This window comes from Eublepharis macularius, chromosome 2 (genome assembly GCF_028583425.1).
Source record: "Eublepharis macularius isolate TG4126 chromosome 2, MPM_Emac_v1.0, whole genome shotgun sequence".
NCBI lineage: Eukaryota > Metazoa > Chordata > Lepidosauria > Squamata > Eublepharidae > Eublepharis > Eublepharis macularius.
This window is the reverse complement of record NC_072791.1, coordinates 175,631,543-175,659,541: the sequence shown is the minus strand read 5'-3', so window position 1 is coordinate 175,659,541 and position 27,999 is coordinate 175,631,543. Positions and strand designations below refer to the sequence as shown.

The 27,999-nt window shown below is 40.2% G+C and overlaps 1 protein-coding gene across 1 annotated transcript in view; it reads right to left on the bottom strand.

Moving 5' to 3' along the window:
- Positions 1-27,999, bottom strand: part of THSD7B (thrombospondin type 1 domain containing 7B) — a 578,528-nt gene that overhangs the window by 255,760 nt on the left and 294,769 nt on the right. Inside the window, exons 10-11 of the mRNA XM_054972840.1 lie at positions 22,781-22,913; positions 14,591-14,694 (exon numbers count right to left, since the gene is read on the bottom strand). Of these exons, the coding sequence (XP_054828815.1) occupies positions 14,591-14,694; positions 22,781-22,913 (237 nt within the window). The remainder of the gene's footprint in view (positions 1-14,590; positions 14,695-22,780; positions 22,914-27,999) is intronic.

Below are 27,999 nucleotides of genomic sequence, written 5' to 3'. Positions count from 1 at the left end.
CCATTTTCCAATTTCAAATATTTTTATATATCATAAACCATGTAAATCATACATTCATTTAAATCAAACAATTTGACTTATTCTCTATATATTGCTCATTCTGTCTTTTTATAATAATTCTGTATAACTCTCATCACATAGTCAATCAATTTGACTCATCTATATCTTCAGACATTCAGTTTGGTGCATTGTACAAATCTTACCAAAGAAAGAAAATATTGTTGGTTAATCAATCCTTATAATTAATCCTTATAGTTAATTATTTTCTACCGATATTCTGTTTATTAACCTATATATATCTATATATATGTCAATCTATTAATCTGACTGCTTATTAATTCACATTTATCTCTTCTCCCCCCGGTAAAGTCACCCCCCTCTACTTCCGTACTTCAGTAGTTCTCAAACTGAGAGAGAAACATTGATGATGATGATGATGATATTAACAATTTTTTTAAAAAAAACATTCTGCTGGAATAAACCTTGTTATTTATTTATTTTTACCTCATTTATACACTACCTTTCTACCCAATGGGGACCTAAAGTGGCGTACATGATTCTTCTCATGTCCATTTTATCCTCCCAATAACCATGTGAAGTAGATTAAGTTGACAGTGTGTGACTGGCACAGAAAACTTCAACTACTGAGTGAGGATTCAAACCCAGATATCCCAGGTCCTAGTTTGACACTCTTAGTATTAGCCCTCAATCTTTAAGAGTCAGGCTTTAAGATGTCACTAGACTTCTGTATATTTAATATACTGACTACCATCTTTACATGCCTCTCCAAGGTTAATTCCTGCCCTGGATGCCTAAAAAAATCAGTTTATGATTGACAGCTTGGTGTGCATCCACTAAAACTAGCTGTTTAATTACTAGCATATTGGCATAGGACAGTTTTATGTTGTTTTATTCCAGACATACCGTTGAATTTTAAGAGCTGCGGGATTGTGATAGTATATTACTGCTGCTTTGCTTAGTTTTACTGGGTTATTGTTTTAATATTTCATGCTGTTGTTTTGTTTTTTCTTATGTTAAGAGCCATCTTGAGCAGTTTTTTCCAGGAGAGGCTGCAACAAAATATTCCAAATAGGACATATTGTCATATACAGAAAGAGGAAGATGAGCATTTTGAGAAACTCTGGAGCTCTCTAGGACAGCACTTAAGATCTATGTCCTACAGTGACATGTAAAACTCTTTCAGTGAAATCCTAAGCAGAGTTACTCCAGTCTAAGCCTATTGAAGTCAACGGGATTACACTGGAGTAACTTTGTTTAGGGTTGCACTGTTTATTTGGTAGGAGACTGCTTTCTTCCTCAGACAGGTCTGGAGAGGTGGAACAGAAATTATCTAAGTATTTATTTGGCCCTCACAGTCTATACACTGCAAAAGCAAAGCATACAGATCACAAGAATCATGTTGGTTTCTATGCAAACACAAACTCTTAATACACAGGTTCCAGTTAGGGCCAGAGTGGGGCACTCATTGCTTTGTTTCCCTCCCTCTGACTGGCTCTTCCTCCACTGGCTCCACTTCTTTCTCTCCCTCTCCTCTTCTGTCATGTGCCATTTTGGGTCACTATGACAAATCAAAACTTGAGGGCCAGAAGTCAATGTGCAAGAGCACATATTACTTCTTCCTTTGTAGGGTTAACCAAATCAGATTTGGGGGGAAATCTGGGAGTTTCCTCAGGTTTGCCAAGCTGCAAATTGTGGCCGGATGAATCACACATGCAAATTGTTTTAGTCCACACTTGGGTCAGCCCTCAGCTACTAGGTTTAAAGATATACCATACCATATATGCATAAGAGAATTCACAGACTCGGGGATTATATGCTTTCAGATCAAAGGTATTCACTCACATGCTGACAGAATTTGCTCTTGGATCCACTGCTTTCAGTACAAATGCTTCAGAGTAAGGGGCATAGAGAATGAATTGAGAAGCTTGCCTTTTATATGCTAAACAGTTGCCTGTAATAATATCTTTTCTCCTTTGTGGATTTCTCTTTCTAAACGCACATTAGCAGATTCTGTCTTTGCTCTAACTATCCACTGAAAAAGTAAAAATGATAAACATTTCGGGATTAGTGAAGAAAACCATAAGATATAACTATCATTTCTCATCATTCATACATAAATCATATAGAAGCATCTCCTGGTCAGTAGTTTTGGAGAAAACCACATAGATCTGCCCATGCAGCTCTTAGCATTTAGATAATAAACCATCTGTACTGAAGAGCAAAAGAATGACAATGTTGGCACATGGTGATGACATGGTTCGTAAGAGAGTAATCAAAAATAATTAGAGTGAAAACAATGACAAACAATATTGTCATTATTATATTCTAATTTGTTACTGAATTCGACCTTATCTGTTTACATTCAAGAATGCCCCATTTATGTTTGGCCATGCTTGTAGGTTGAAAGGTGACTTGTTTGGCCATGCTTGTAGGTTGAAAGGTGACATAAGTGAGTAATATCAATGATATCTTGACAACTTGAAGCCTGACTTAAGCATTCTATAGGAGTTACAGAGGATCCAACTGCTCCAGCTCCCCTTAAGGACAATTTTCATGTCAGGTGTATAATCTAGGTGTTGTTAGAGCTTGTTCAACCCTCAATTTAGGTTGAAATTCTAAACAGTTATGTGGAAGCAAAGCTGCCACCAGATTCCACCTACAGCAAAATGTGAGATTTATTTGAAGGATGTTGTACAGAGGAAATAACAAGCAGGGCTATAGTAGAAATCAAAACAAGCATACTGAGGACTAACATTTCTCAAGGAGATTTTGCATAGACCTACATGGAAGTAAAACCAATGAAATGTATTACTGAATACAAAAAATAGGGACTGTTGTTGTGGTGTTGCTTAGTATATAGTAGGCATGCCACAGGCTATAAGAGAAATAATTTCTTACTGTGGCTTCAGGGTGGGGAACATCCTAAGAAATATAAGGTTAATTTATGAAATAAATATGTTTTTACTACTTGGCATAAATAGAAATAAAAAAAGAAACTCTAGGTTATCTCCTGTACCTTTTGCTACTATACTGAACATTGATACCATCACTGGAAAATTTTATGTAATATGGGAGATTGGCAGAAACACAAATTGGCTCATATATGAGATGTTGGAGGGAAAATGTTTTAATGTACTAACAGTCTAAAAAAAATGATACTTGACAAACTCAATATGTTCAGATATTTTCAAATTCAACATTTGATCTTTTGAATATGTGGACATGGTCCACCAAGGGAATGTAGTAAATTTCAACATTTACCATGCCATAGCCCATCAGAGATATGACACTGAATTTGGAACAAAAGAGTCAATAAATTTATAGTTCAAATTTGCGGAAAATGTATTTAAAATAGGCCAACAATGATTGCCAATAAGTTTATTTCTATGCTTTTTATGGATTTTAAAAAGGCTATTTCATGTCCTTGTTAATTTTGATATATGGTTTGTATGAATAAATATAAACATAAACCATAAATAAATAAGCCTAACCCATATAAATTGAAACTATACATTGAAATTTATAAAATAAATGCCAGTTGTTGACAAAACCCCATAGATCTGCAGCTTACTGAACAGAGTACAGGCTACAAAATCCAGACAGACACTCTATTTTAATTGTCAAATTATCTTTAAATAACAGAGTGGAAAGACTAAAAATGAATATGTTAAAAACAGCTAAGGTGAAAATTGCCTATTATTGGGGAATTTTTTTTCTCATTCTGTTTATGAATGGTTCTATAGAGCATTGTTTCCTAACTTGTGAGATGGGACCCAAAAGTTGGTTGCAAAGCCTTTGATAGTGGGTCACAGGCCAGCCATCCCTAATGGCTAGGCCTGCCATCCTCACCACACTGGGCATGTGAGCAGTCTTCCTAGCTCTCCACAGTTCAATATGTGCTTTTAATTAGCAAAATCATATGGTCTCTAACTAATGCACTGCAAGCCACAGTAGCAAGCTGCCCCATTGGGTGAGATGTTGCCAACTCCCGCCCAGGAGACTGGAAGGTGAACAAAATGTGAATGGAATGCGGAGTGATTAGGTGTGGTTTGTTCCTGCCCTCCCTGCTGCAGACATGCAAGATTCCTAACAAAAAAGGCACTTGAGGGATTTTCCTAAAAACAAACCCCTCAGACATTCCTGCCTCCCCTTCCCTATTCAGAGTTGATCAGAACTTGAAATGATCAAATCCTATCCAGCAATCAAGGGCCATCAATTGTCTCTGATAAGTTTAAACTCTTCCTGGGAAAACTCAATCTAAACTCTAAATTTTTTGTCCAATTCTGGGGATACTTAATTAAAACTACAGTTTCATTTTCCAGTACCAGGAATGACTAATCAAAACCTCCCCAGCTTCTATTGTCACACCCTGGAATGCCAAGGCTTTGCAATCCCTTTGTATATCCCAGGAGACAACCATTAAGGCTGAAGTTACCTTCCAGCCACAGGGCTCATTTTGCCTTATTGTTGCTTGGGCTTTGCCCCAGTCAAAGTGTGCACACCTACTTGTATCCAAGTGCTGTGCCCTCAGAATCCTCTGACCCTCCCTGCAAGGAACGCCAGTCGTTCAAGCCTTCTTCTTCTGCAGACCTCTCTACTCCTCTGATAGGTAACTATTAACCGAATCCTACAACTATTCCCCATTCTCTCACTGCTTTTCCTAGGACTCTCGTATTTGATTTTTATGTATTTGCCTCTTGCTGTATGTGAATTTCTCCTTTAAATAAAATATTCTTTGCTTAGTCAGTTTCCTCGGGGAAACTGGTGGAGGATCTCACTTGTTACTGCCTCTTCTTGTTTGCTAATTCCCCCAACTCGCAAGGAGACCCACCTAGGTAACAGGCAGAGAAACCCCCACCTACTGCTCCCAGCCCCACTCACCTATCTGGTGGGGGGAGGTATGGGTATGGGGAGAAGCTCATACATGTGCTCTCGCATTCCCTCATTGTTCTGGTGATGGAAGAATCACGATGTGCACTGAAGCCGAGTGTTGTGAAATCCACCCCTTTGGAGATAGTTTTTTTTACTGAGCTCCACTTCATTTTTTTTTTATATAATTTTTTTATTTTTCATAGCTACAAAACACTACACAAAACTATCACAAGGAAAGGGGAGAGGAAAGGGACAAAGGGGGGGGTGGAAAAAGAAAAGGGGAGGAATGAACTACAAACACTAAACACTACACTTCAATGTTTCCCTTCATACTGTCATAATACAAAAATAGCTCCATAAAATAATGATGGAGTGGTTAATCATACAGAGAATAAACATTTCAAATTCTGGTTAAACTTTCCTCCCCCTTCTAGGTCCCGGACACAATTCTCTCTGTGCAACTGCTGTTGCGATGCTCTCCTCCTCCCCCCCCCCTCCGGCTCCTCCTTTTCTTCGTTCTTGGTGCAGCAGAGTTCTGGGTTTTTATTCTCAAAATCCTTTAGTTGATCTTCTGATAATATCTTATAGGCCTGATCTTTATATCTGAACCATATTCCTTCCGGGAATAACCATTTGTACTTTATTCCATGGTCCCTCAGAAGTGCTGCAAACTTTTTATATTTAAAACGCCGTTTCCGGACTAGAAATGGAACGTCCTTCAAAATCTTGACTTTCAAACCCATAAAGTCCAAATCCGCATTGTATGAGTTATATAGGATGGTGTCCCGAATCTTTTTAGATGAAAAGTCAATAATGATCTCACGAGGCAACTGTCGCTTTGTTGCATATTTTGAAGAAGCCCGACGGACCTCCAAAATGGCGCTTTTAACCTCTTCTTTAGTCGTCCTCGCGGGTGTCGCCAGTAATTCCGAGACCAAATCCCACAGATCCTCATTTTCCTCCTCTTTCACGTTTTGGAGACGCAAAATTGTCTGCGTTCGTTCCACCTGTAGCCCGATCAGCTGGTTCTCCACCAACTTCAGCTCCTTTTTTGTAGCCTTCACAAGTGACGCACTTTCCAGAGCAGACTTTTCTGCCCCCCCCCGCTACTGCCTTAATGGTTTTCACCTCGCTTTCAATTAAGCCCACCCTTTGATCAGTTTCGTTCAGCTTGTCAACAAAGGGTTTTATAGCTTCCACCACCGCCCTGCGTAACAACTCTTCGAGCGACTCCCCCTTCTGCAAGGTAGCCGAGATTGACTTACCGAGAGCGGGACTTTGCCTCTTTGCTGCCATTTTGGGGGGGGGGCGCCAACAAAATTCTGGAACTCAACGAAGGGGAAGAGCGAGTCTTCTTCAGATCAACCTCTCCTTCACAAACGCTTGTAGAACAGAAGGGATTCGCTTGTTTACAGGCTTCCGCCTGTTTCTTTTACTTGCCGTTTCTCGTTGCCCGGTGGCACTCGAGGCGCCGCGCACATCTGCCGGTCTCCATAGGGACAAACGGGCAATTCCCCCCCCCCCCGCATTGATTTCGGGGAGTTCTTCCCGCCGCGTCCCGGACCCTGGCTCCCTCCCTGGGAGTCCTGGGGGCTAATCCTTGCGGGTCAGCCGCCCGGTCAGGGTGCCCGGTCGTTTCCTCCCGGACCAGCCGAGAGGAGCGTCCGGCATGGCTGAGAAAACGAAACCGAATCACTGAGCTCCACTTCAGCATGCACAGTGACTCCTTCATCGCACTCATTTTCCAATGCAACAGAGGAACGGTGTTTACAACATTTGGTTTCAATATGCACTGTGATTCTTCTGTTGCACCAGAAAATGACATGATCACCTCTATAGAATACGTAACACAACCATAATGTCAAAGATTACATTTTATATACAAATCCAGACAGAGTGAATTATGCTGAATAAATTTATTCAGAAATGGACCATGATTACATTATAATGGAATGATAAATTTCATAATGTTATTTAGGCTTTACTGAAATATTGGGGGTTTTATTTGTTGAATTTAAGGGGTATGTGATTTGGTATATTTGGTCTGAATATATACCCAAAAATACCTTATCTGTGTTTTCCTGGTATATTCACAAATCCCAACCAAGTTCGAGATTCTCAAATGTACCGGTATTGGCTTCCTGGTTAATTCTGAATATATTCACTATTAACCAGGTCCATTATTACCTATGGGAGATTCAGGAGAAAGGGGGAGCGAAGGGTATATTTTTAAAGTAAGCGATACCTCTCTCCCCTTCCCTCCTTCATTTCCTCGACCAGGAAAGTAAAGAGAAAAACAGGGCTTGGGTGGACCTAAGCCACACTTTCAAGGCAAGGATTTCTGCAAAGTAGGTTCTGCTGCGATTCTCCAGTTCTGTTGGGGTTTGTTAGTTCTTTTTGGGGACACTTTGGGTCAATAGTTGCTCTTTTGTGTTTGGGTAAGTCTTCTTTATTCTTGAGAAAGCATATGATCCCCTATAGGCTACAATGCAGAATGGCTGGGGGGAGGCTTTTCAGGAGCCCATAGAACTGGACCCCTTGGTCCAATTCACTTGAAACTTTAGAGTTATTTAAAGGACAGCCAACACTCACTACACTGCAATTTTGGTTTAGTTTACTTTTAAGACAAAGATTTATTAAATTTTAGGAGTTTGAATCACTTGAAATTAAAGGTGGGTCTATAGTGGACAGGAAGGACTAGATTTTCTGCAATTTTGGTAAAGCTTGCTTGAAAAAATGCTCCCCTCAGCCCCATGGACAGGTTCACCCATAGGAAATACTGGAGCTGAATGTATTCCTGAATAAAACCTGTAGCCAAATACTAAATCCGTATTTTTAGACCCTAAGATCTAAAATAAATATATATGTTATTCCGGATACCCGGATCTGAATAATACCGATTTTTAAAGTGCACATTGCTACTGAATTTTGTATTTTAAATATTTGGTATCTTTGTGTGCATATGTTATACATTTTTTTACATATGAATAAAATGAGTATATAATACTCATATGAATAAAAGAGTATATAAAACAAGTCCTTGCAGTCCAATTTCTAAGTAGTTCCCTATGAACACATTTGACTTTAAAATCCCAAGCACTATATTATTGCAGATGCACAAGTAAATGTATACACAATTTTTAAAAATTATGGCTACTGTTCTTTTGTATCATAAAACAACAAGGCTGCCAGGGTGAGCTTGGGGAGAAAAGCTGCCAGCAGATGGGAAGAAACATCAATGATAGCTGCACGTTTGGAATGATGAGTAACACAGCTTAACAAAATGCTTCTGTCTATGATCAATATATATAATTATCAACATGGCCCCATCTGTGGATACTTAAAGCTGGAGATTGGGGCCATGGACATACAAGAAAAACCTTTCTATAAACCTGATAAAAGCTCCAGGATTGCAGAAAAATACCCACCTCCCATGATAAAAGGAACACGTATAGTGGGGAAACCGCAAAGGTACCGTCAGCCTTCAAAGCTTGGCTTCTGTCACGAAAAGGCAGTGGGAGGGGTCCTTTCCAGGGCTGTTTTGGCCCTCGAAAAAGGACTCACTGGATCCATGTCCAGCACCAGCCAATGGGCAACTTACTACCACATGACTTGCATGACTATCCCACACCTTGTGCTTGCTAATGTCCCATAGCAGCCACCTCAGTGGCCAGTGTAAGTTTCAGAGTATGATCTGGGAGACCCACTCTGGTGTGGAAGTTCATTGGGTAACTTTGGGCAGGAGACACTCTCAGACTAACTTACTTTATAAGGTTCCTGGGAGGATAAAATAGAGGAGAAGAGAATGATGTAAACTATTTTAGATTCCTATTATGGAGAATGGTGTGATATAAATAAAGTAAATAAATCCTAAATATAGCTGAAGATAGGAGGCAGATAAAAGGTAGCCTGGTGGGTGTGTGGGAAGGAGAGGACGCAGAGAAAGGTGAGGATGGGGACACTCAGAGGACAGAAAAAGGGAAGAATGTAGGAAGCAGATACGGGGGATAGCAAGGTACCCTCTCCCCTGTAAGCCCTTGAAGGTTCCCCATTGCACATCCGGGCCAGAGTCAGCTGGTGCTGGACAAATTGGACAGTTTTCCCTGTTAGCAGCTGTCAGGGAAGGGAAGGAGGGAAAGCTGAAAACAGGGTGAAGATAAACGTAGGATGGCCAGTTGAGTGGGAAGAAGGAAGCAAGAAAAGAGGTAAGATTATGGAGGATTTCAGGCAAGTGGATGAGGAAATTGTGTGTTGGGGGGGCGGGGAATGAGATGCACATCAAGTACTTGAGGGTCCCCTGCTTGTTTCTTATAATGTGATACTCAGAACAAGCTGTACAGCAAGAAACAGGCAATAGTTATCTTCCTTCAACTCTGCCTATTTCCCAGTGCTCTTGCTGTCAATACCTAGATTAAATTCTCTGTATTGCCTCATGTGATGAAGGAACTGAAATCATCCCATATAAACATACAGAATATACAAAATTCAGCTTTGTAAATCTATTGGATGCTGACATTTTGCCAGACTTATTTCACTTTGAAAGAGCTATCCCTTTCCAGACAATGTAAAATAATTGAATTGTATAGTTTGCAATACACTTTGCTTGCTTCCAGTCTTTAACTGCCCAATTTAATTGAAAGGTTAGCATGCATTTTTTCAGTAGCTTGGCCACAGAGATATTAATGCAGGGTGACATAAGATTAAGCAGATACACTCCAAATCAGAGCACGCAGTGTTATTTAAACAACAAGCTAGGCTTATTAACAAGCAGCACCAAAAAGAATGGTATTCAAGTAATGAAAAGAACAAAATGTGTGTTGATTTTTGCTTTAAAACTTGTTGCAGCTAAATATAATAGGCAGCTAATGCATGGCTGCGTAAATTCTGTTCCAAAAGGCAGCAGACTGAGTCAGATATCTGCCCTCCTACCAGAAGAAGCCGTGTGGAATCCAAAGAGAACAGGTTCTTCTAATTCTAACTGAAGGGCCTTAACAAGAGACTTCGCTTTATTATCAACCAACAGCAACTCTGACTTGACTGAAGATCAGTCCAAGACTGAGGCGCTCCTGGTTGACTGTTAAGATAATCAGGGGCTGAGGAGACTAAGCCTTTTTGATGGTACTCTAATCCCGATAAAAGAGGAAGTTTACAGCTTGAAGGTACTATTAAATTTGGGCCTATGAGTGGAGTCTTAAATCTCCTCTGTGGTATGTAACACCTTTTCCCCAATTTCAATGGTTCACTCATAGCGCTCTTACAGTCAATACCTAGATTAAATTGTCTGTAGTTTGTGGTTCATGAAACGTGATGAACCACAAACCGCAATGTTAATTTTTTTCCTGGTCCGTGCCCATCTTTAGTGGTCATTGCCACTAGAAGACTTTTTGTCATTAGATGACTTTTTGTCATCTTCTTACCAGAACACCATAAAATTGCTTGGTATAAAAAGAGGATCCAGCACATTACTTTTATAATAAGTTGTGCTCATAATAATGTGAGTCCTTCCTATGGTTGATTTGGAAGTCATTAAGTCCTTTGTACAACCCCACTAATACGTTTTAACATGTCTCCCAAAGCAATCAATTTAGGGATCTGTAGAAAGAGAAAAACTCACAAAGGATAAGAACCCCTAGTTCCCAGTTCAAGGTTGATAAATATCTGATACTCAATTGGATTTAATTAAGATAAGAAGATATCTTCAGCTTCCTCCAGCCAGGTTTTGTTCATGGATGTCTAAACTCTACACTCATTTAAAAGAAAATCATGGAGAAGTACATCCTTCTCTTGCAAATAAATGGGGCATATAAATGCTCAAGATTGGAAGGACTGTGCCCCTTTGGTGGAATGATGCTGAGAAACTTCTACTGGAAAGTATATGCAGTTTGGTTTTTAGCCTTTAATCACAGCAAATCAGTATGCCCTTGAGTTCTTCTGGGGGAGATTAAGTTTTTGATAATGAAGCTAAACAGCTTGCATACTCACTGTTTGCACAACATTGGCAACAAGAAATAATAAGGCAAAGAGAAAGGTAAATGCATCTGGGAAAGCAAATGCAACACATGGAGCTTCCTTCACACATCTGGAATGAAAAGTCTTTTGGCCAAACCTCCCCAGTTATGTTATTCTCTATTTTCAGCTTCATTCTAAAACATTTACTTACCTCCTTCTCCTGCAGAGACATATATTCCTCCTCCTTTTTTATTACAAGTAACAGAATCTCGAAGCTTTCAAACATATGGTGCTGAAAATGTGATAATCATCTACTGGGATAACCTTCCATTAAGAATATTTTGGGTAGATTTCTAACAGGAATGTCTAACAACCAGATATGCTTTTTGCTATGCTAAAATTGCTGCCAATAACTGTTTAACCTCTCAATAACATGAGTCTGTTCATATCTGTACTTGGAAAGTTATTCTATGTGAGCATTCAGATATCAAGGTCTAGACGCTGATATTCATAAATCTAGCATAAGATTTTTTTAGGATGACAAATTCTCCTTTAGACTGTGTCATCCTACCCAAAAAAAGGAGGGGGGATGCAATGGGTTATATATTTCAATCTTAACACCCATTTTCCCTTTTTAAATATAGGGTACATAAGACTTTAGAAAGAGCCTGTGTTGCCATCTCTGTTGCCTGCATTACCTTTATACCACATGCACTGATGATATAATTAGAATGCCTTTTCTTCTCCCTCAAATGATAACCTAAATATGATTTGGGTTCAATATTAAACAGTTAACATGCCATGTAAATTATTTATAATGAACATACAGAGATGCACAAAATTATAATTTTTCAGAACTTCTGAGGTCCCTTTATTTTCAAGGAACCCTACTTGTCACTCCCAGAGTTCTTTTGACAAAGATCCAAATTCAGGTGATTCTTCTACACTGGCACTGTTTTTAGTCATCAGCTGTACATTTCCCCCCTTTTGAATCCATTAAAAGGCATTACTTTACGTTTTCCCATAAAATTTCCCAAAAGCGTGAATGGTCTGTTATTATGCTGTACTGTTTTCATTTCTTCCCTTTGGCATCCTAGAAGAAGAAAAGTTCATTTCTCCTTTGTAATTCAACGGGCCTTAAAAGGACCCTTTCTTTTATTCTGCCAGTATATACAACTGCAGACTTAGGGCCAAGCTAGACATGCAAGTTTTTAAAGAGTTGGGTCTTGGTTCCCTAGACCCAACTTGAGTTCCCTGCAGATACACAGCAGCTTTGGAGAATAGCTGAGTTTAGATAATTGGAAAGTAAAATGGATGTAATGTTATATTTTTAATATCTTGATTGCTAATATATATGATTATGCTAGCATTATTTTAGGTAGAATATATGGTTTACCTGAGGTATTTAAAGGGAAACTTGTACCATAGAGATATAGAGATATTTTTAGTAGAGATTTAATAAGCTTAGAGAAAAGAGTATTAAGTGTGTGTTTAACAGGGTATATGAGATATTAAGTAATTAAGTAATAAAATAGACTAAGGGTTGGAAAACTGTTGGAAGTCAACTAAAAAGGGGGGGGAAAGGGAGGGGGTTAGAAATAGACTTATAAGGGGGTAATGAATGTAATGAATGATTTTATAATCTAATCCAATAAAAAAATAATAAAAAAGAGAATAGCTATAAAAATAAAGGAGAGCCTAAATGGTCCAAAATGCCTCTGCAGAGGGAGGAAGGGCTCCTTTCTTGCCCCTCAAGCTGTTTCCTCTTGTCAAAATAACTGAGGAGGGAGGTTTTTCTCTATTTTTTTCTGCTCCACATGGAGTATTCTCTCATGATATTTTAACAAGAGGAAACAGCTTGTGGGAGGGGGGAGGAATCCCTTCTTCCCCCAGGCAGGCATTCTGAGGCCATTTGGGCTTTCCTTTATTTTTTTAACAGCCATTTCCTTTGTAACTTCTGTATGGCTGCGAAGCCTGAGTTGGGTATGGGAAACCCAGGCTCAACTCTTTAGAAACCTTTAAAGACCCTGAACCTCTCCTTCCCTCCCAAAATGAATGTTCCCTTTCCATTTTAGATATCAACCCACCAAGCGTTTTAATTTGATCCATGTGACCTAATTAAATTGATCAACATGACTTAATTTGGATTTAATAACTACAATTTTGGTTTATCTTTCTTTGTTTTATCTTTCTTTATACAAACATGCACCTTCCCCCTCCCTTCAGCAGGGAAAGACCTCATTTTCCAAGCTCCTCATGCTTAACAGAACCATTGGTGGGAGGTGTTCTAGAAAGATCAGTGCCCATTGCCAGTGAACCATTCTGAGCCATTAACCTAAGAGAGGCTGTAAGTATCAGACCTTGTACCACTTAATACAGAATGCTAAATTTGAAACTTTGGTTCAGGCCTTACGTCTTGCAGATTTCTTACTAGGCCTGTTTACTGGGAAAGTCTCACATACTGTTAATTAACTGCACCTGGGCTGCTTTCTTCCTGTGAGAGAGTGACCTTGGAGAAGGCGAGAGCCTGGTGCTGATCTCAGCTATAATCATACTCCCTAAACTTTCACAGTGCTATAATGTTCAATTAAGTAACCAAACCCTGATTGGTTCCTGAGAGTGGGCAGTTGCCCCCTAGATTTCAAGAAGCCTCTTTGTCTCTAGGCAGTTTATCAGTTTGCTACCCTGCAGCCATTGCAAATTACCTGCAATGTGAGAGAGAGAGAGAGAGGGCTCCTCTGCTCCATGCCACCTCCAGGATGCCTAGGATAAGCTGGCACGGATGGACTTTGGTAAGATCAACCAACTTGGGAAACAACTCAGAAAATGCTTAGTCAGACAGTCAGTAGCATTTTAGCTAGTTATTTAGCTGTTATTTGTTTTCTGCCTTTCCTAAATGCTAAAGAGCGGTTTCTGCCTTGCATACGCTCCTATGTTCTTTCTTTAATAAACTCCAATAATATATTTTACCAGCCTGTGTCCAGTGTTGCTTGCCAAGGAGGTACCCACACACTCAAATGAACCCAGGAAGCCATGGAGCTTCAAAACAAATGACCACAGCTCTTAGAGGCTCCTAGGGGACCTGGGCAGCTAGGGAAGCCATCAGGGATGGGGGGGAGTCTCTGGGTTAATACAAAGGCACATCATCCAACAGCAGGACTGTTTACAGATCACAATCGGTCACCTGGTAAGTGCTCTTCATTGAACACACTTGTTACACAGGGGGCATAATGATATCCCAAGTCATAAAACAAAAAAAAAGTCACTAAAATAATTAAATTCTCACACGCATAAACCAATGACAAAAACAAAAGATGAGGAAACTAGTCAGAACAAAAATCAGACAGAAATATATTAGGGTTACTATAGAAATATGCTGTCACTCCAACGTCAACACGCAATTAGAGAGTTTGAGTGTGCTTTCTTTGTACTCTGGTATAAAATAAATCATTCAAAATATCAGGGTGAGTGGAAATTAACTTGAGCATTTCTTTTGCATCTTTGCAATTGTGATAATATATTAAGAACAAATAGTTCTTTTCAGCCGAGAAAAGATACAATAGAATTTTTTCATCCAGTTACTGAGAGTTTGATATAAAAATATCTGGCCTATCAAATGTTCATGTAAACTACTTGCTAAAGGTTACAAGAACCCAAGGACGAGATGGAGGTCACAAAATGAAACCGGATAATAAAGAAATTCAGGAAACCAACATTTAATAATGGAGATTCACTTGTGCATTCTTACCTCTTGACTGTAAGCCACGACCACACGGCTCATTGATTCCTAATACACCCTGTCTTATGGAATCTGGCACCAATACACACTGACTCCATTTATGGATCTTCCAACTGTAATAGGAACAGAAGAAAAATTACAATGTAATGATCAATAAGAGCCTTTATTTTAGTTTATCTATCAATGCAGCTATGAACACATAATTTTTCTTAAATACCTTCATACCAATATAGAAGTAGCTTAGCAATTTTGTTCTTTCATTTTATTTATTTAGGCAAAAACTCACAGACTACTTATGCTGGTGCAATGCCATTTATAAATACTTTAGATACAATAAGTTATAGACTTGAGTGTGTATAATTGGGTGCAATAGTGCTGATTTGGTTTTTAAAGTGTTGTTGTTATGCCCTACCTGAGGAATGGAGAGGATATGAACAATCAAACTTTTAAGAATCTGAGCATCACATTAAAACTAACATATTTGGAAAGCTCTTTCAGAACATGTAGGATGCATCTTTCTGCTGGCTCAGTGGGTTCACCAATGGATTAAACATTTGTTTTGATATCTTATTTTCTGTAATTACATATATTCCTTTGAATTGCATCTTGCTTTAGAAAAATGTATTTAACATTTGCAATCAACTAGCTCCCCACTCCTACAGATCTTTTACTGGTACAGTGCATATAGTTTGTGTGACAACAGCCAAAAGTATCAGATACTTAGTGATTTGTCCTACTTTCCCCTTACATAAGAGCATTCATGTGGTTTCCAGTCCTGGGACTCCTACAATTCATATGAATGCCACGATAAAGCCATCATTTGTTCTACCCTCACTCCATCTCTTATAAACTCTTTAAAATAAATTTTTAAAAAAACAGATTAGGGACTGGGAGTGATATTAATTCCCCTTAGTCAGGAATTTTCAAAACATGCAGGTGGTAACCTTGAACACATAAAGAGAATCTCACAATTCCATCCCGAGCAATCATAATTCCTTCTAAGACAAAAAAGGGCATGGGCTTAGAGGGGTATAGCTCTACTTAGAACGACACTGCTATACTATCAGCATTATCACCAACATTTCACACAAAAGTTATGTGAGCGGTGACTTTTGTGTGTATCTGTGTCACATTGACATCTCTGTTGATAACACTCACCCAAAGGGATTTCTGTCACCCATATTTTGAAAATTTTAGAATAATCAGGTCTCTGTTGAACATTTTTGCACTGCAAGATCATATCACTTGCAGTTAGTGCACCTGCACTAGCTATGCAAAACTAAATTATCCAGGAGCGTGTTCTTTTTACACAGATTGGAGGGCTGTACAGTAAGGAAGTAGTTTCACAGAGATGAATTGGTACAAAGATAAGGACTACAGGCTATATCATTGTGTACTGTCTGCTTCTGCATGCATGTTCCTACTGGGTAGTTTCTGAGTTGTTTAATATATCAGAATTAGAATAGCTTATGCTCTGTTTCAGCATTGTTTCAGATCTGTATTGGATTTCTGCTTGTTTTCAAATCTCTGTAAATTTGCATTTGCATACCCTGTTGCATTGTTTATTGACTGTCCCTGCTGTTGAATGTATTTACTAACTCTGTGTAATCCACCTGGCATCTCAGAAAGAAAAGAGGAAAAACAGTGTTGCACTTACCTGTAACTGTTGTTCATCTAAGTCTTCCATGCAGGCACACATGGGACTGCGCATGCACAGGCCTGCCATCTTCAGAGATTTCTATAGCTCAATACCACTAGGGGGCACCCCCGCCTCCAATCACATATGTGTGGCCGCTTTCCCTGCTGAAAATGGCCTCTAAGAGGCGGGGCGCCCCCACATTACCCTCAGTCCTCTTTCACCGCCGTACCCTGAGGTAAGTATCAAGAGTGTTAGCGGGGAAGGAGGGAGGGTATGTGTGCCTGCACGGAAGACCTAGATGAACAACAGTTACAGGTAAGTGCAACACTGTTTTTCATCTATGGTCTTCCTGTGCAGTCCCAAATGGGAGATTATAAAGCTTAAATACCTGGGTGGAGGTAGTGATGTGTTGTCACAGGAAGATCGATTACAGGACCGCTGTCGTCTCTTTCCTGTCTAGGACATCCAAGGCATAGTGCTTGACAAACGTGTCCACTGAGGCCCATGTTGATGCTCTGCAGATGTCTTGGAGCAGGACACCTCTCAGGAGGGCTGCTGAAGATGCCTGAGACCTGGTGGAATGAGCATGAACTTCCAACGGACAAGATAAGTCTGTCGCTTTATAACACAATAGAATTGCCTGAACCACACAACAGGCCAAAGTCTGTGGGCTAGCCTTTTCCCCTTTCTTTTGACCACAGAAACACACAAAGAGGTTTGAGTCCACCCTAAAGGGTTTTACCCGATCTAAGTAGAACAGGACAGCCCTATGCAAATTTAGTGTGTGAAGAGCCCTTTCAGCCTCCATGGTCTGGTTACGAAAAAAGACTGGCAAGGAAATTTCTTTGGAAAGGTGAAATTTTGAGACCACTTTAGGCAAAAAATCTACCTTAGTCCGCAAGACTACCTTTTCTTTGTGAACCTTCAAGAACGGCGGCTCACAACATAGAGCAGCCAACTTACCACCCACCTGGCTGATGTAACAGCCACCAGGAATGCCACTTCCATAGAGAGAAAACGTAGACAGCAAGTGGCTAAAGGTTCAAAAGGTTTTGACATGAGTCTAGTCAACACCAAGAGTAATGACCATTGAGGGACCAGGGACTTGAGGGGGGGGGAAACAAATTGTTCAATCCCTTCAAAAATAATTTAGATGTATAATGCAAAAAAACCATCTTTCTATCTACAGGGGGATGAAAGGCAGAAATAGCTGCTAAATACACCTTGATAGATGGATTGGATAAAACCCCTTGCTTGAGGCCCTCAAGGAAATCCAAAATTTTAGACAGGGAGGAAACTTGGGGATCTAAGTCTCTCTCCTGACACTACATAGTAAATTTATGCCACTTTAGCAAATAAGACTGGCGTGTAGACAAACACCTTGCATTCTCCAGGACACGAGTTACTCCTTCAGAGAAGGTCTGTCCTGAAGATTAGCCAGGCAGTCAGTCTGAGTTTGTCTCATGGTGGACAGTAGATCCAGCCTTATTAGAAACTGGTACACCCGAGTCTGCAACCTCAAGAGGGTGTGGAACCAAGGTTGCTGTGGCCGGTATGAGGTTATCAGGATGGCTGACGTCTTGTCCACCTGAACCTTGCTTAGAACCCTGGCTAGAAGAGGGAATGGAGGAAAAATGTAGAAGAGGTGATCTGACCACTTGAGTTGAAACGTGTCCCCAAGAGACTCGTGGCCTACTCCTTCTCTTGAACAATAACAAGGAGTTTGCGGTTTTCCTCTGAGGCAAAAAGGTCTATATCGGGAAAAACCCCACTTGGCAAAGACAGAATGTAAATCCTCGTCTCGAATGAACCACTCGTGATTGTCCCCCTGCAACCTGCTGAGGTGGTCCGCCATTGTGTTGTCTACACCCAGAATATGAACTGCTTGCAGCCACACCGAATGACCTATAGCCCACTTCCAGATTTTCATCGCCTCTCTGCACAGAGTGACAGATGCCGTGCCCCCCTGTTTGTTTATATAGAACATAGTGGCTGTATTGTCTGTGAAAATCTGGATGGTCTTGTTCCTTACGATATCTGCAAAGGAAACCAATACAAACGAGACTGCTCTCAGTTCTAGTAGGTTAATATGCTCTTGGCATTCAGAATCATCGCTCATTCCATGCGTATAAAACCCTTCGCAATGAGCGCCCCAACCTAGATTGGATACATCTGTAGTAACAGAGACGTCAGGTTGTCTATACCCAAAATTAATATCCTTATAAAGGTTGGAATCATCCATCCACCAATCAAGGGATAGAAGGCCCCCCCCCCTCCCCGTGGAATACTAAACTTCCTATTCTGAGAGTCCCTCTCAAGAAAAAAGACGGAGGTAAACTAGAGTTGTAATGGATGCATCTGCAGTCATGCCAAAGGCAGCACAGCCGTGGTTGAGGCCATGTAGCCTAGCAAAGAGTGGATGAGTCTGACAGATTGGAATCTGCATCTCCTGAATTTCCTAACCAGTGCTTTTATTTTCTGGGCTCTCTCTGGGGGCAAGAATCCCGCATCTCAAACACCATCAATGATGGCCCCTATAAACTGGGTAACTCTAACAGGGCAAAGTTTTGATTTCTTCTGGTTGACAAACAAGCCTAGCTTGAGGCAAGTGGATAGCATAATCGAAATTTGCCTGTCCACATTAGCAGCGGAACGGCCCACAATCAGCCAATCATCTAAATAAGGGAAAATACAGCAGCCCTTTACCCTTAGGAAGGTGATTACTACCGTCATACACTTAGTGAAAACTCTCGGGGCTGCAGACAACCCGAAAGACAGGACTCAGTACTGGAAGATACGAGTACCATAGGTAAAATGAAGGAACTTCTTGTATTCTTGAAAAATAGACACATGAAAATAAGCGTCCTTCAAGTCTATCACTGCAAACCAGGACTGTGGGGGTATTAAGATTAGGACCGTTTGCAAGGTGGTAATCTTAAATTTACAAACTCTGATAAGTTTATTTAACTCACAAAGATCCAAAATTGGGCAAAGACCCCCATCCTTTTTTCTACCACAAATAAATTGGAATAAAAACCTAAGAGGGAGGACCTATCTGTAATCTCCTCAATCACCCCTTCTTCTAGAAGAGCTGAGAGTTTGGCCAGCACCCCTGGTTGTGAGCTCTGAGCAGAAAAAGTAGGGAGCTGGAGACAAGGTAACTGAAGAAATTCAACTTTATAACCATTTTTAACTATTTGTAAAACCCAAACATCGGAGGTGATATTGCACCACTCAGAAAAGAACTAGTTCAGCCTATCCCCAAACAGTGGGTCAGGCCCCTGTAATTGTCAAAATTACTTGTGGGAGTGATATTGCTCCTTGGAGTGTTGTGGATGAGCTCCCTGTTTACTTTTAAGGCCCTGTTTCCTTCTCGGAAAGGAAGATTGCAGGCTCTGGTAAGATCTCTGAGGATGGTAACCATACCCCTAGTAAGGGTGAAAGCAATGTTGCCAGCCCCGCAAATGACCTATACTGAGGTCTGTTGGAAGCTTGTTGCTGTGGAAAAACACCACAGGAGTGTGCTGTAAGCCTGTCTTTACGCTTTTTGGATAAATAGTCCTCCATCTTCTCCGAGAACAAAGTTTGTCCTTCAAAGGGGAGATCCTCAACCTTGTTTCTGGTCTCTGTTGGTAGAACAGTGGTTCTTAGCCATGCAAATCTGCGAAGGACAACGGCTGAAAGTAAAGACCTGGCGGAACTGTCTGCCATGTTATGGGCCAACGTTGATCTGGTGGCGGGATAAGCAAACCGCCTCCTCTTGAATAACACGTAGGAAGACCCTCTGGTCCTCAGGTAGCTGTGGGATGAAGGTGGCGACCTTATTCCATAGTAGTAATTGATAACTAGTCATCATTGCCGTGTAATTGGCTCTCTTGATGCCAAAAGCTGCAGAAGTGTAAACATTTCTCCCCAAACCTTCCTGCTCTCCTTGTCCGAAGGAAACAACAAGGACCCTTGTTTGGGTTTAGCTTGCATGTCCTCAGTGACCAGGGAAGATGGGGGAGGATGCAGTGACGGGAATGGACACATGTCATCCTTGGTCCTATAGAGATTTTCCACCTTTTTATTAGTAGCAGGAGTGGAAGCTGGTTTAAGGTTTAATCCCATTAAAAGCTCCACGAAACCCTCAATGACAGGGAAGGTAACGGCGGGAGTCGATCCAGAGTATATGTGTTTTAAGATTTTGTCCTTAGAATGTGGTCCTGTGGAAGCCACGTCAATCTCCAGAGCCTTTGCCATCCACTGAAGGAGTTCATTATAAGCACGGAAATTATCCGTGGGAGAAGACTCCTCCGACGGGCCAATCACCCCCTCGGGTGAATCTGAAGGTGGTGTGTCACAGGACCTCAGGTACCGGGAGGCCTCATCATAGTCCACATCAGATAGTCATGAGGTCTGTCTGGAGCCCGGGGAGGAGTAGGCTTTTACTGAAGGGGATCTGTCACAATCTCTGATCCTGTGGTCCGAGTAATAGGAACCTTCCCTATGGGAACAGTGTGCAGCTGGCTCATCTATCCACCACTGATGTCTTGCATAAGGGCTATTCCTTATTCAACATTAAACATATGGGCTATTCCTGCGTCTCGAGTGTCCCCTTTCCTCCTGGGAAGAACGTGAGGACCAGGCACCCTGGAAAGGTGACCTTGATCATCCCAAAGGAGTTGGTGGCTTGTCTACCACTATTACGTCCTTCTCCGTTAAGGCTCTGGAACGAGGAGTACTGCGGGGTGAGGAATGATCACCCGACCCTCGATGTTGTTTCCTGGGAGGGTTGGATCCAGTCTCGCTTTGCTGAACTGCAGGTGGTTGGGAAGAGATCACACTCTTCAAAATCTCCTTATCACGTTTAGAAGCTTGACGTTTCTTTCTCCTCTTCTTCTCCAGGCCGGTCCCTGATAGTTCCAAGGGCAACACTGGATCCGTAGGCTTCCAAACTGACGAGTCACTCTGTCAGCTCCGAGAATGACACTCTGAGGCTCCTCCACTCTGAGGTGTCCTCGGTTCCAATGCTCTTGAAGCCACTGAACCTTCCCGATGAGTAACAGAGCGATGAGACCACTATCAGCGCTGAAGGTGTTCTGCTGCGTGGACTTCTCAACTCTGACAGAATCAGATCCAAGGTAAGTGAGGCCAGTTCCGAAGTGCTTCTTGGCACCAAGATGGTTGGATCCGAAGGTGGTTGCAGATCTGAAGGTGGTCGAGACTTGGTATGGGCCAAGGAGGAGCAGGAGCGAGGTGTTTTGGCTTCTGAGGACCCGGAGCCAGGCTGGGTAGACACTCTGGATGACACAGAGGTTTTAGCTGTGGCTGGTGGATCGGTTGCTACCATGGCACTCTGCCACAGAGAGGCTTGCAGTCTACCCACCCATTCTGCTCTGGCCTTTGGAGTGAAGTGCTTACAAGCCTGTGTGTTGTGGGTGTCCCCCAAACAATACAGGCAGTTAGAATGACTATCAGATTGAGTCATTTTCCGATTGCACAAAGCACTCCTTTTAAACAAAGCCTTCTCCAACATACTTGCAGGGAAGACGTCTCCCATCAAGAGAAATACAAGCCAGAACTTCTAGAGTTGGTGGCAAAATATGAACTGGGGGTACTGCAGGGGTGCCTCGCCTCTTAGAGGCCATTTTCGACAGGAAAAGCAGCCACGCATGCGCGATGGGAGGCGAGGGCACCCCCTAGTGGTATTGAGCTATAGAAATCTCCGAAGTTGGCAGGCCTGCGCATGCGCAGTCTCATGTGGGACTGCACAGGAAGACCATAGATGAACTATAAATAACATAAATAAACTTTGTGCATTATAACTCTATTGTGAAGAGAAGAGAACCTTCTCTAGCACAGTGGTGCTAATGCCTTCAACTTTTCTGGACGAAGGATTTTCCTTAAACACCTATTAAACTGCAAGTGTGGAACAGGAAGTCATGACCTCTGCAGTATACAACATGGAGAGGGGAAGCTGGAGTTAAGCTCCCTCCAGTGTGAAAGTCAGGAATGTGAGCAGCAGACTAAGATATCTAAGGACAGGAAACACAAGCCAAGTGCCAGGAAGTGTACCACAGTGAGAAACAACCCAAGGATAAAAGTTATATTGAAATCCACTCCATTGCTGAATAGAAATAATCTCAACTCGCTGTCCTGCTGGTCCTCTCAATACGTTCAGAAAGTAAAGAAGCATGTGAGGCATCTTGGTTATGTATGCATGTGTATCAACAGGTTTATCCAAAAAAGCCGCAAAAATAGGGTAGTTGAACAGGGCTCAGGACCAAGTAGGTGGGGCTCTGCAATACATCTAACAGCCTGTTGGGTTGTAGCGCTGGTGAAAGCCCCAGAAATTTCACTGTGTTGGTAACAGCACCTTATGAACACAATCTAACTACAGTGATTCACAGAAACAGCATTTCAGAGGGCTCAATGGACTGCAGTGGGAGAGGGAAATTAGCAGTAGTCACTGCCCCCCTCTTAAGCATACTCAGGCTTTCTTAATTGTGTAGTTGGATACAAACTAGAGTACTGCAAACCTTATACTTAGACTTCATTCATTTTATTATTTAAGTTACCTGTACACAGGACAAAGAGGGATGTCTTCACATTCTCTTTCTTCAAACAAAGTATCTGGGCATTCCTGTCCTCCATTGGCAGCATCTTGAACGATAATCCTGTAGCGAGACTGTTTCGTTGTAGTAGAATTACCTGATTTTTAAAAGATGTGGTACAATGTATTTCCACAAGGGACAGTTAATTTCATGCATTAGGCATCTTGCTTTTTATTGAAAAAGCCCCTAACTTGATACAACTGAACTCAGGATTTTGTAAAACGCATACTATATCTTGAACCCTTGCGGTTAACACATAGGTATGAGGAATGTGATTAGGCATATACATACACACACACACACACACACACACACTATGTATGTATGTACGTATGTACATATACACACACACACACACAAAATAAAGAGTTACGGGAGAAGCCCAGACATAAAACAAATAGATAGTATCTAAGACATTACAGTTTGTTGCCCCAATTTAGCGATTATCTTATGTGCATGGAGCGTTTCAGTTCTGCAGTACAGACTAATGAATAGCAGCTCAGGGAGAAGCTGAGCTGCTGTAGCATAGTGGTTAAATGGTCGAGCTATGAATCAGCACTTTTCTGGTTTGAATTCCATTACTGCCATGAGCTTAGTATGTGGCCTTGGGTAAGACACTCCTCTCAGCCCCAGCTGTCTTGTGGTGATAATAATACTGCCTTTATTCACTGCTCTGAGTGGGGGTAATAACCTGTCTAGAAGACTGGTTTATAAGTACACTATTTATTAATATTATTGTTGTTGTTATTGTTGTTATTATTATATGATATTATAGGATTCCATTCTCAGTGCATATGGTAGCAGGATGGTACAGTAAACAGGCAACCTGATTGTCCACTGACTTCACTGGGTGTCCCAGACTTCTAGCATTACAAGAAAAAGTTTTTCCTATCCACTTTCAATACCCGCTACATAATTTTAGAAACCTCTATCATGTCTCCCCTCTTAGCTATCTGTTCTCTAAACTGAAAAGTCCTGGAATCTTTTGGCTTTCCTCATACAAAAGATGCTCCAGCCCCTTAGAAACCTTGGTTTCCCCCCTTCTACAGCATTCTAATATAATTTTCCAGGTACAGCAACCAGAACAGTACACTATATTCCTAATATAAGAAAATCATTACAATCAAGGGCATTACAATATTGGACGTTTTATTCATAGTCCCTTTCTCATACTCCCTGCCATAGAATTAGCCTTTTTAGCTACTGAAGCATACTGTGTTGACATTTTTAATAGTGTGATCCACTGCAACCCTCAAGATCTTTTTTCTACTCAATCTTTGCCACTTCACATCGGCATATATTGGAGTTTTTGCTCCAATGTGCATCATCTTGCACTTACTAACAATTAACTTCATTTGCCATGTTGATTTGGTAAGGTCCTCTCAGAGCTCTTCACAACTCACTTTGATTTTCACCATTCTGAGTAATTTGGTATCATTTGCAAACTTGGTCACTACACTACTAATCACCAATTTATGATCATTTATGAATAAATTAAATAGCATCAGTCTCAATACCAGTCCCTGTGAAGTCCCACTGTTTACTTCCAAGAACTGTCCATTACTCCTCCTGCCTTCTATTTCCTGTTATGTAAACAATGTGTAATCCATAAAAGGGCCTTTTCTCTTATCCCATTACTGCTATTCGGGAATCATTGAGAAAGGAACCTGTCAAAAAGGTTTTGGCAGTACAAGTATATAATGTCTACTAGATCACCCTTATCTATATGCTTTTTGAGCCTAAAAAAGACCCAAAGACTGGCAATGCAGGAATTCATTTTGGAGAAGCCATGCTCATTTTCCCTGAGCAAGCCTTGTCCCTCAATGTGCTGAATAATTCTGTTTTCATTAATAACAGTTTCTACTAATTTGCTTTGAAGAGATGTTAAGGATCTAGGCAGGCAATGATTTTTTTTCAGAATTCTGTTAAGCTTAATGAGCTTAATGGACCCCATGGATCCCTATGTAAAAATGGATATAACATTTACTACTCTCCAGAGTTCTAGTTTGGAAGAAGAATTCAAAGACAGATTATGCAGACTGGTTAGAAGATCAATGTATTTGAGTTCATTAACCTTCAATGTATATGTATCCATTAGTCCTTGAACTTCACCTCTTACACCTTTATCATCTTATCACTAATAGACTCCAATATTCTATTATTTCTCCACTAGCAGAAACAAAAACTTAATATTAAAATATGTTTCTTTATTTAAATATTTGTATCTTGCTTTCCCAAAAAGGAACTGAAAGCAGCTCAAAATAGCAAAAAAATATCCATATGAATAAACCAAACAAAACAACAAATAATATATACTCCTAATTTGTATTTTCCTTTACCTCTAAGTATTATCTTCATTTTGTAACAAACAGCAATTAACCAGCTTGTATTTTTCTGATAGTCAGATTATGGCATCTTTTCCACCAAATTTAGGCAATTAAAATTCTTCCAGTTATTAGAGGAAAGAAAAGTTCAAATGTTTACTCCTGAGGTATTTCAAGTATTGATAAAATTCCTTGCAGAACTCTACTTGTGGAAGAGAGAGGAAGGGTAGTTTTGCAAGATTACTTCCTCATTGTAGTCTCCTGATCTGCAAGGTTTTCTATTGACACATTCCCATGACTTAATCTTCCCAGAAATAAAATGAGGGGGAAATCCATGTCTGTAGCAACTTCCACTAGCAGCTGGTTGGGTACAACTCATTGTTTCTACATTCAATAGCTTGCTGAATCTTGAGTAATAAGTGATTGCAGAAATCCATTCAAGTTGTTCACTTAAAAATGTCTGTGAATGTTGTCTTATTCTGTGTTGTTTATATCCTCATATATGCCCTTGTTTTTGGACAATTTCTTTAATTTTTAGTAATGTATTACATGCAAATTTCAGTAACTAGCAGTGGACACCTTAACAGAGTTACACCTAAGCTCATTTGACTTCAGTGGACTTAGGAGGGTAAGATTCTGTTTAAGAATGCACTGTGTGCATTTCAAAGGCAAACCGTGTATCTATTTTTTTAGTAATAGTAACTTCCATAAAGAACAAATTATAATAGGTAAGATGATATATGACATGGAAAGGGATCAATAAGATGGAGTATTCTGTACATTTTACTTTCAGTCCCTGTTTTAAATTTATGTTCTCCGTAATTGTGTTATTTCCTTAAGCTCAGTGTCATCTGCACATACTGAAGGTGTATGATAATTCTTTGCCAGGAAGCTTGACTGATGACATTTAACTGAAGGGCAAGCAATAGGTGAGAAAGCTGGCTGTATATTTTCCAGCTCATTTCCTAGAATTTTATCTGATGAAATATATTTGTTCCATTGCCAATGTCTAATTAACTTCTTTAAAATGTCCCATTTGCTTAAGTCCTATTATGATGGTACAGATTTAATTTTATATCTGGCATGTAATACCTGCTCTTTTTTCTCTGATGCTTAAGCATTCACGTACTTACTGCTGTTATTAAATAAACTCTTCATGCATATATATTACAGTGTTTTCTAAACTTCCAAGTGTACTGCATTTTTAATTGTGTAGCACAAATTCAAGAACCTGCACTCAAGTCATATCAATAACAAATCCAGTGAGCAACAAAGTACCCACAACTTACTTTTAATTTAAAACCATATTAAAATAATAACTCTGCCAAGGAAGTTAAATAATTAATTTGAAAGAGTTTTTTTAATGTACAGGATTATCCAATAAACAAAGTAATTTACTAGTTAATTTATTCCACTTATTCATACACTGCTCATTGAACGTATACAAAATAAACATCTAATTAAAATATTATTCATTGTTTTTAAAAGAGCCTAGGAAATCTACCAGGAGCTGAGTGCACTGCAGTTCACTAACAGGAATTTTTGAAGGGATACAAAATATGAGAGCAAAGATATGAACAAATACAACTTTCATGCAGAGAGTTAATTGGATACAGAATTTGCCATTATAAATATCAGCAGCGCACTCTGCATAAAGTATGCAGAAGAACCATACGGGGGAAAGCTCATCTTGTGAGAAACTGCATTTTAATTACAATGGTGTAGTTGTCTCTTAGTTCTGAAGGAATACACAGTTCTTTTGAGTGCTCACCATTTTGTCCAAAACACTGATGAAAGCACAACATCAATATTTCCCAATTTCAGAAATCTACTTTCTTTCCACTTCTAGCAACTGGACAATGAATATAGTTCTCATTTTAAAAACTGAAGTAGTGGGGAAAACACTTCATACCGCAACTAATTTAAATGCTATTTCAATATATCTGTTTCATTATATCAACTATCCCCTTCTCAAAATATGATTCAACCAAACAACTATACTTAGATAATGTTAAACTGATCCAATTTTTAGCTGGCTTAAAACCTGGTTAATTAAACTACTCTTTACTAGCAATATTAAACAAGCTGTGGTAATAATACAATTGAGCAATCTAAAACTAGTCCTTTAATGTGAGACCAAGTGCCAGTTTTTTTACTATCTGGTAGATCTCATGTGTGAACATGGAGAATTTGTGCTTGTATAAAGTGATATAATTATATACAGAGCTACCTAAATGAGTGCTATGGGTGATGTTATTGTAGCAAGACACTGTCATATGGCAAATTGTCATAGACATGTAGGCAGATGGCAGATGGAGACACTTCTGTGTCAGTCTGGTTGGTTGTAAGCCCAGCACAAGCTCAGCATGCTCTTGAGGAACTTGTGCTGGGACCTCTGGCTAGTTTGAACCAGCCAAAATAATGTCCAGAGAGCCATGCAGATACTGAAATTGCATTATGAAGCCTCAATTTAAAGGAAGTAGGCAAAAAGGCGAGCCCTATCAACTTTTTAAAAAGTTGAAACAGATGTCATTGTGATGTGGACATGAAAAAGTTACAGAATCAGAGTAGATCTTCAAATAGAATTTAAGAGCTTTTGCTGATCTTTTTTCCGTAACACAGAGCCCAGAGATCACTATATCCATAGCACTCAGGTGCGCCACAGGAAACTTTTAATCTATGGCAAGAGGTCACATGTTAACAGTGCAATACTTGGGAATAAGCCCATTGAATATCCCTGAGTCAGATTCTGAATAGACCTGCTTAGGAGGGTGCTGCAATTCTGTTAGCCATATATATTTAAGATGGCATCCAATAGGAAATGCATACACTAGAATTTAAATGAGTGAACAGGATCCA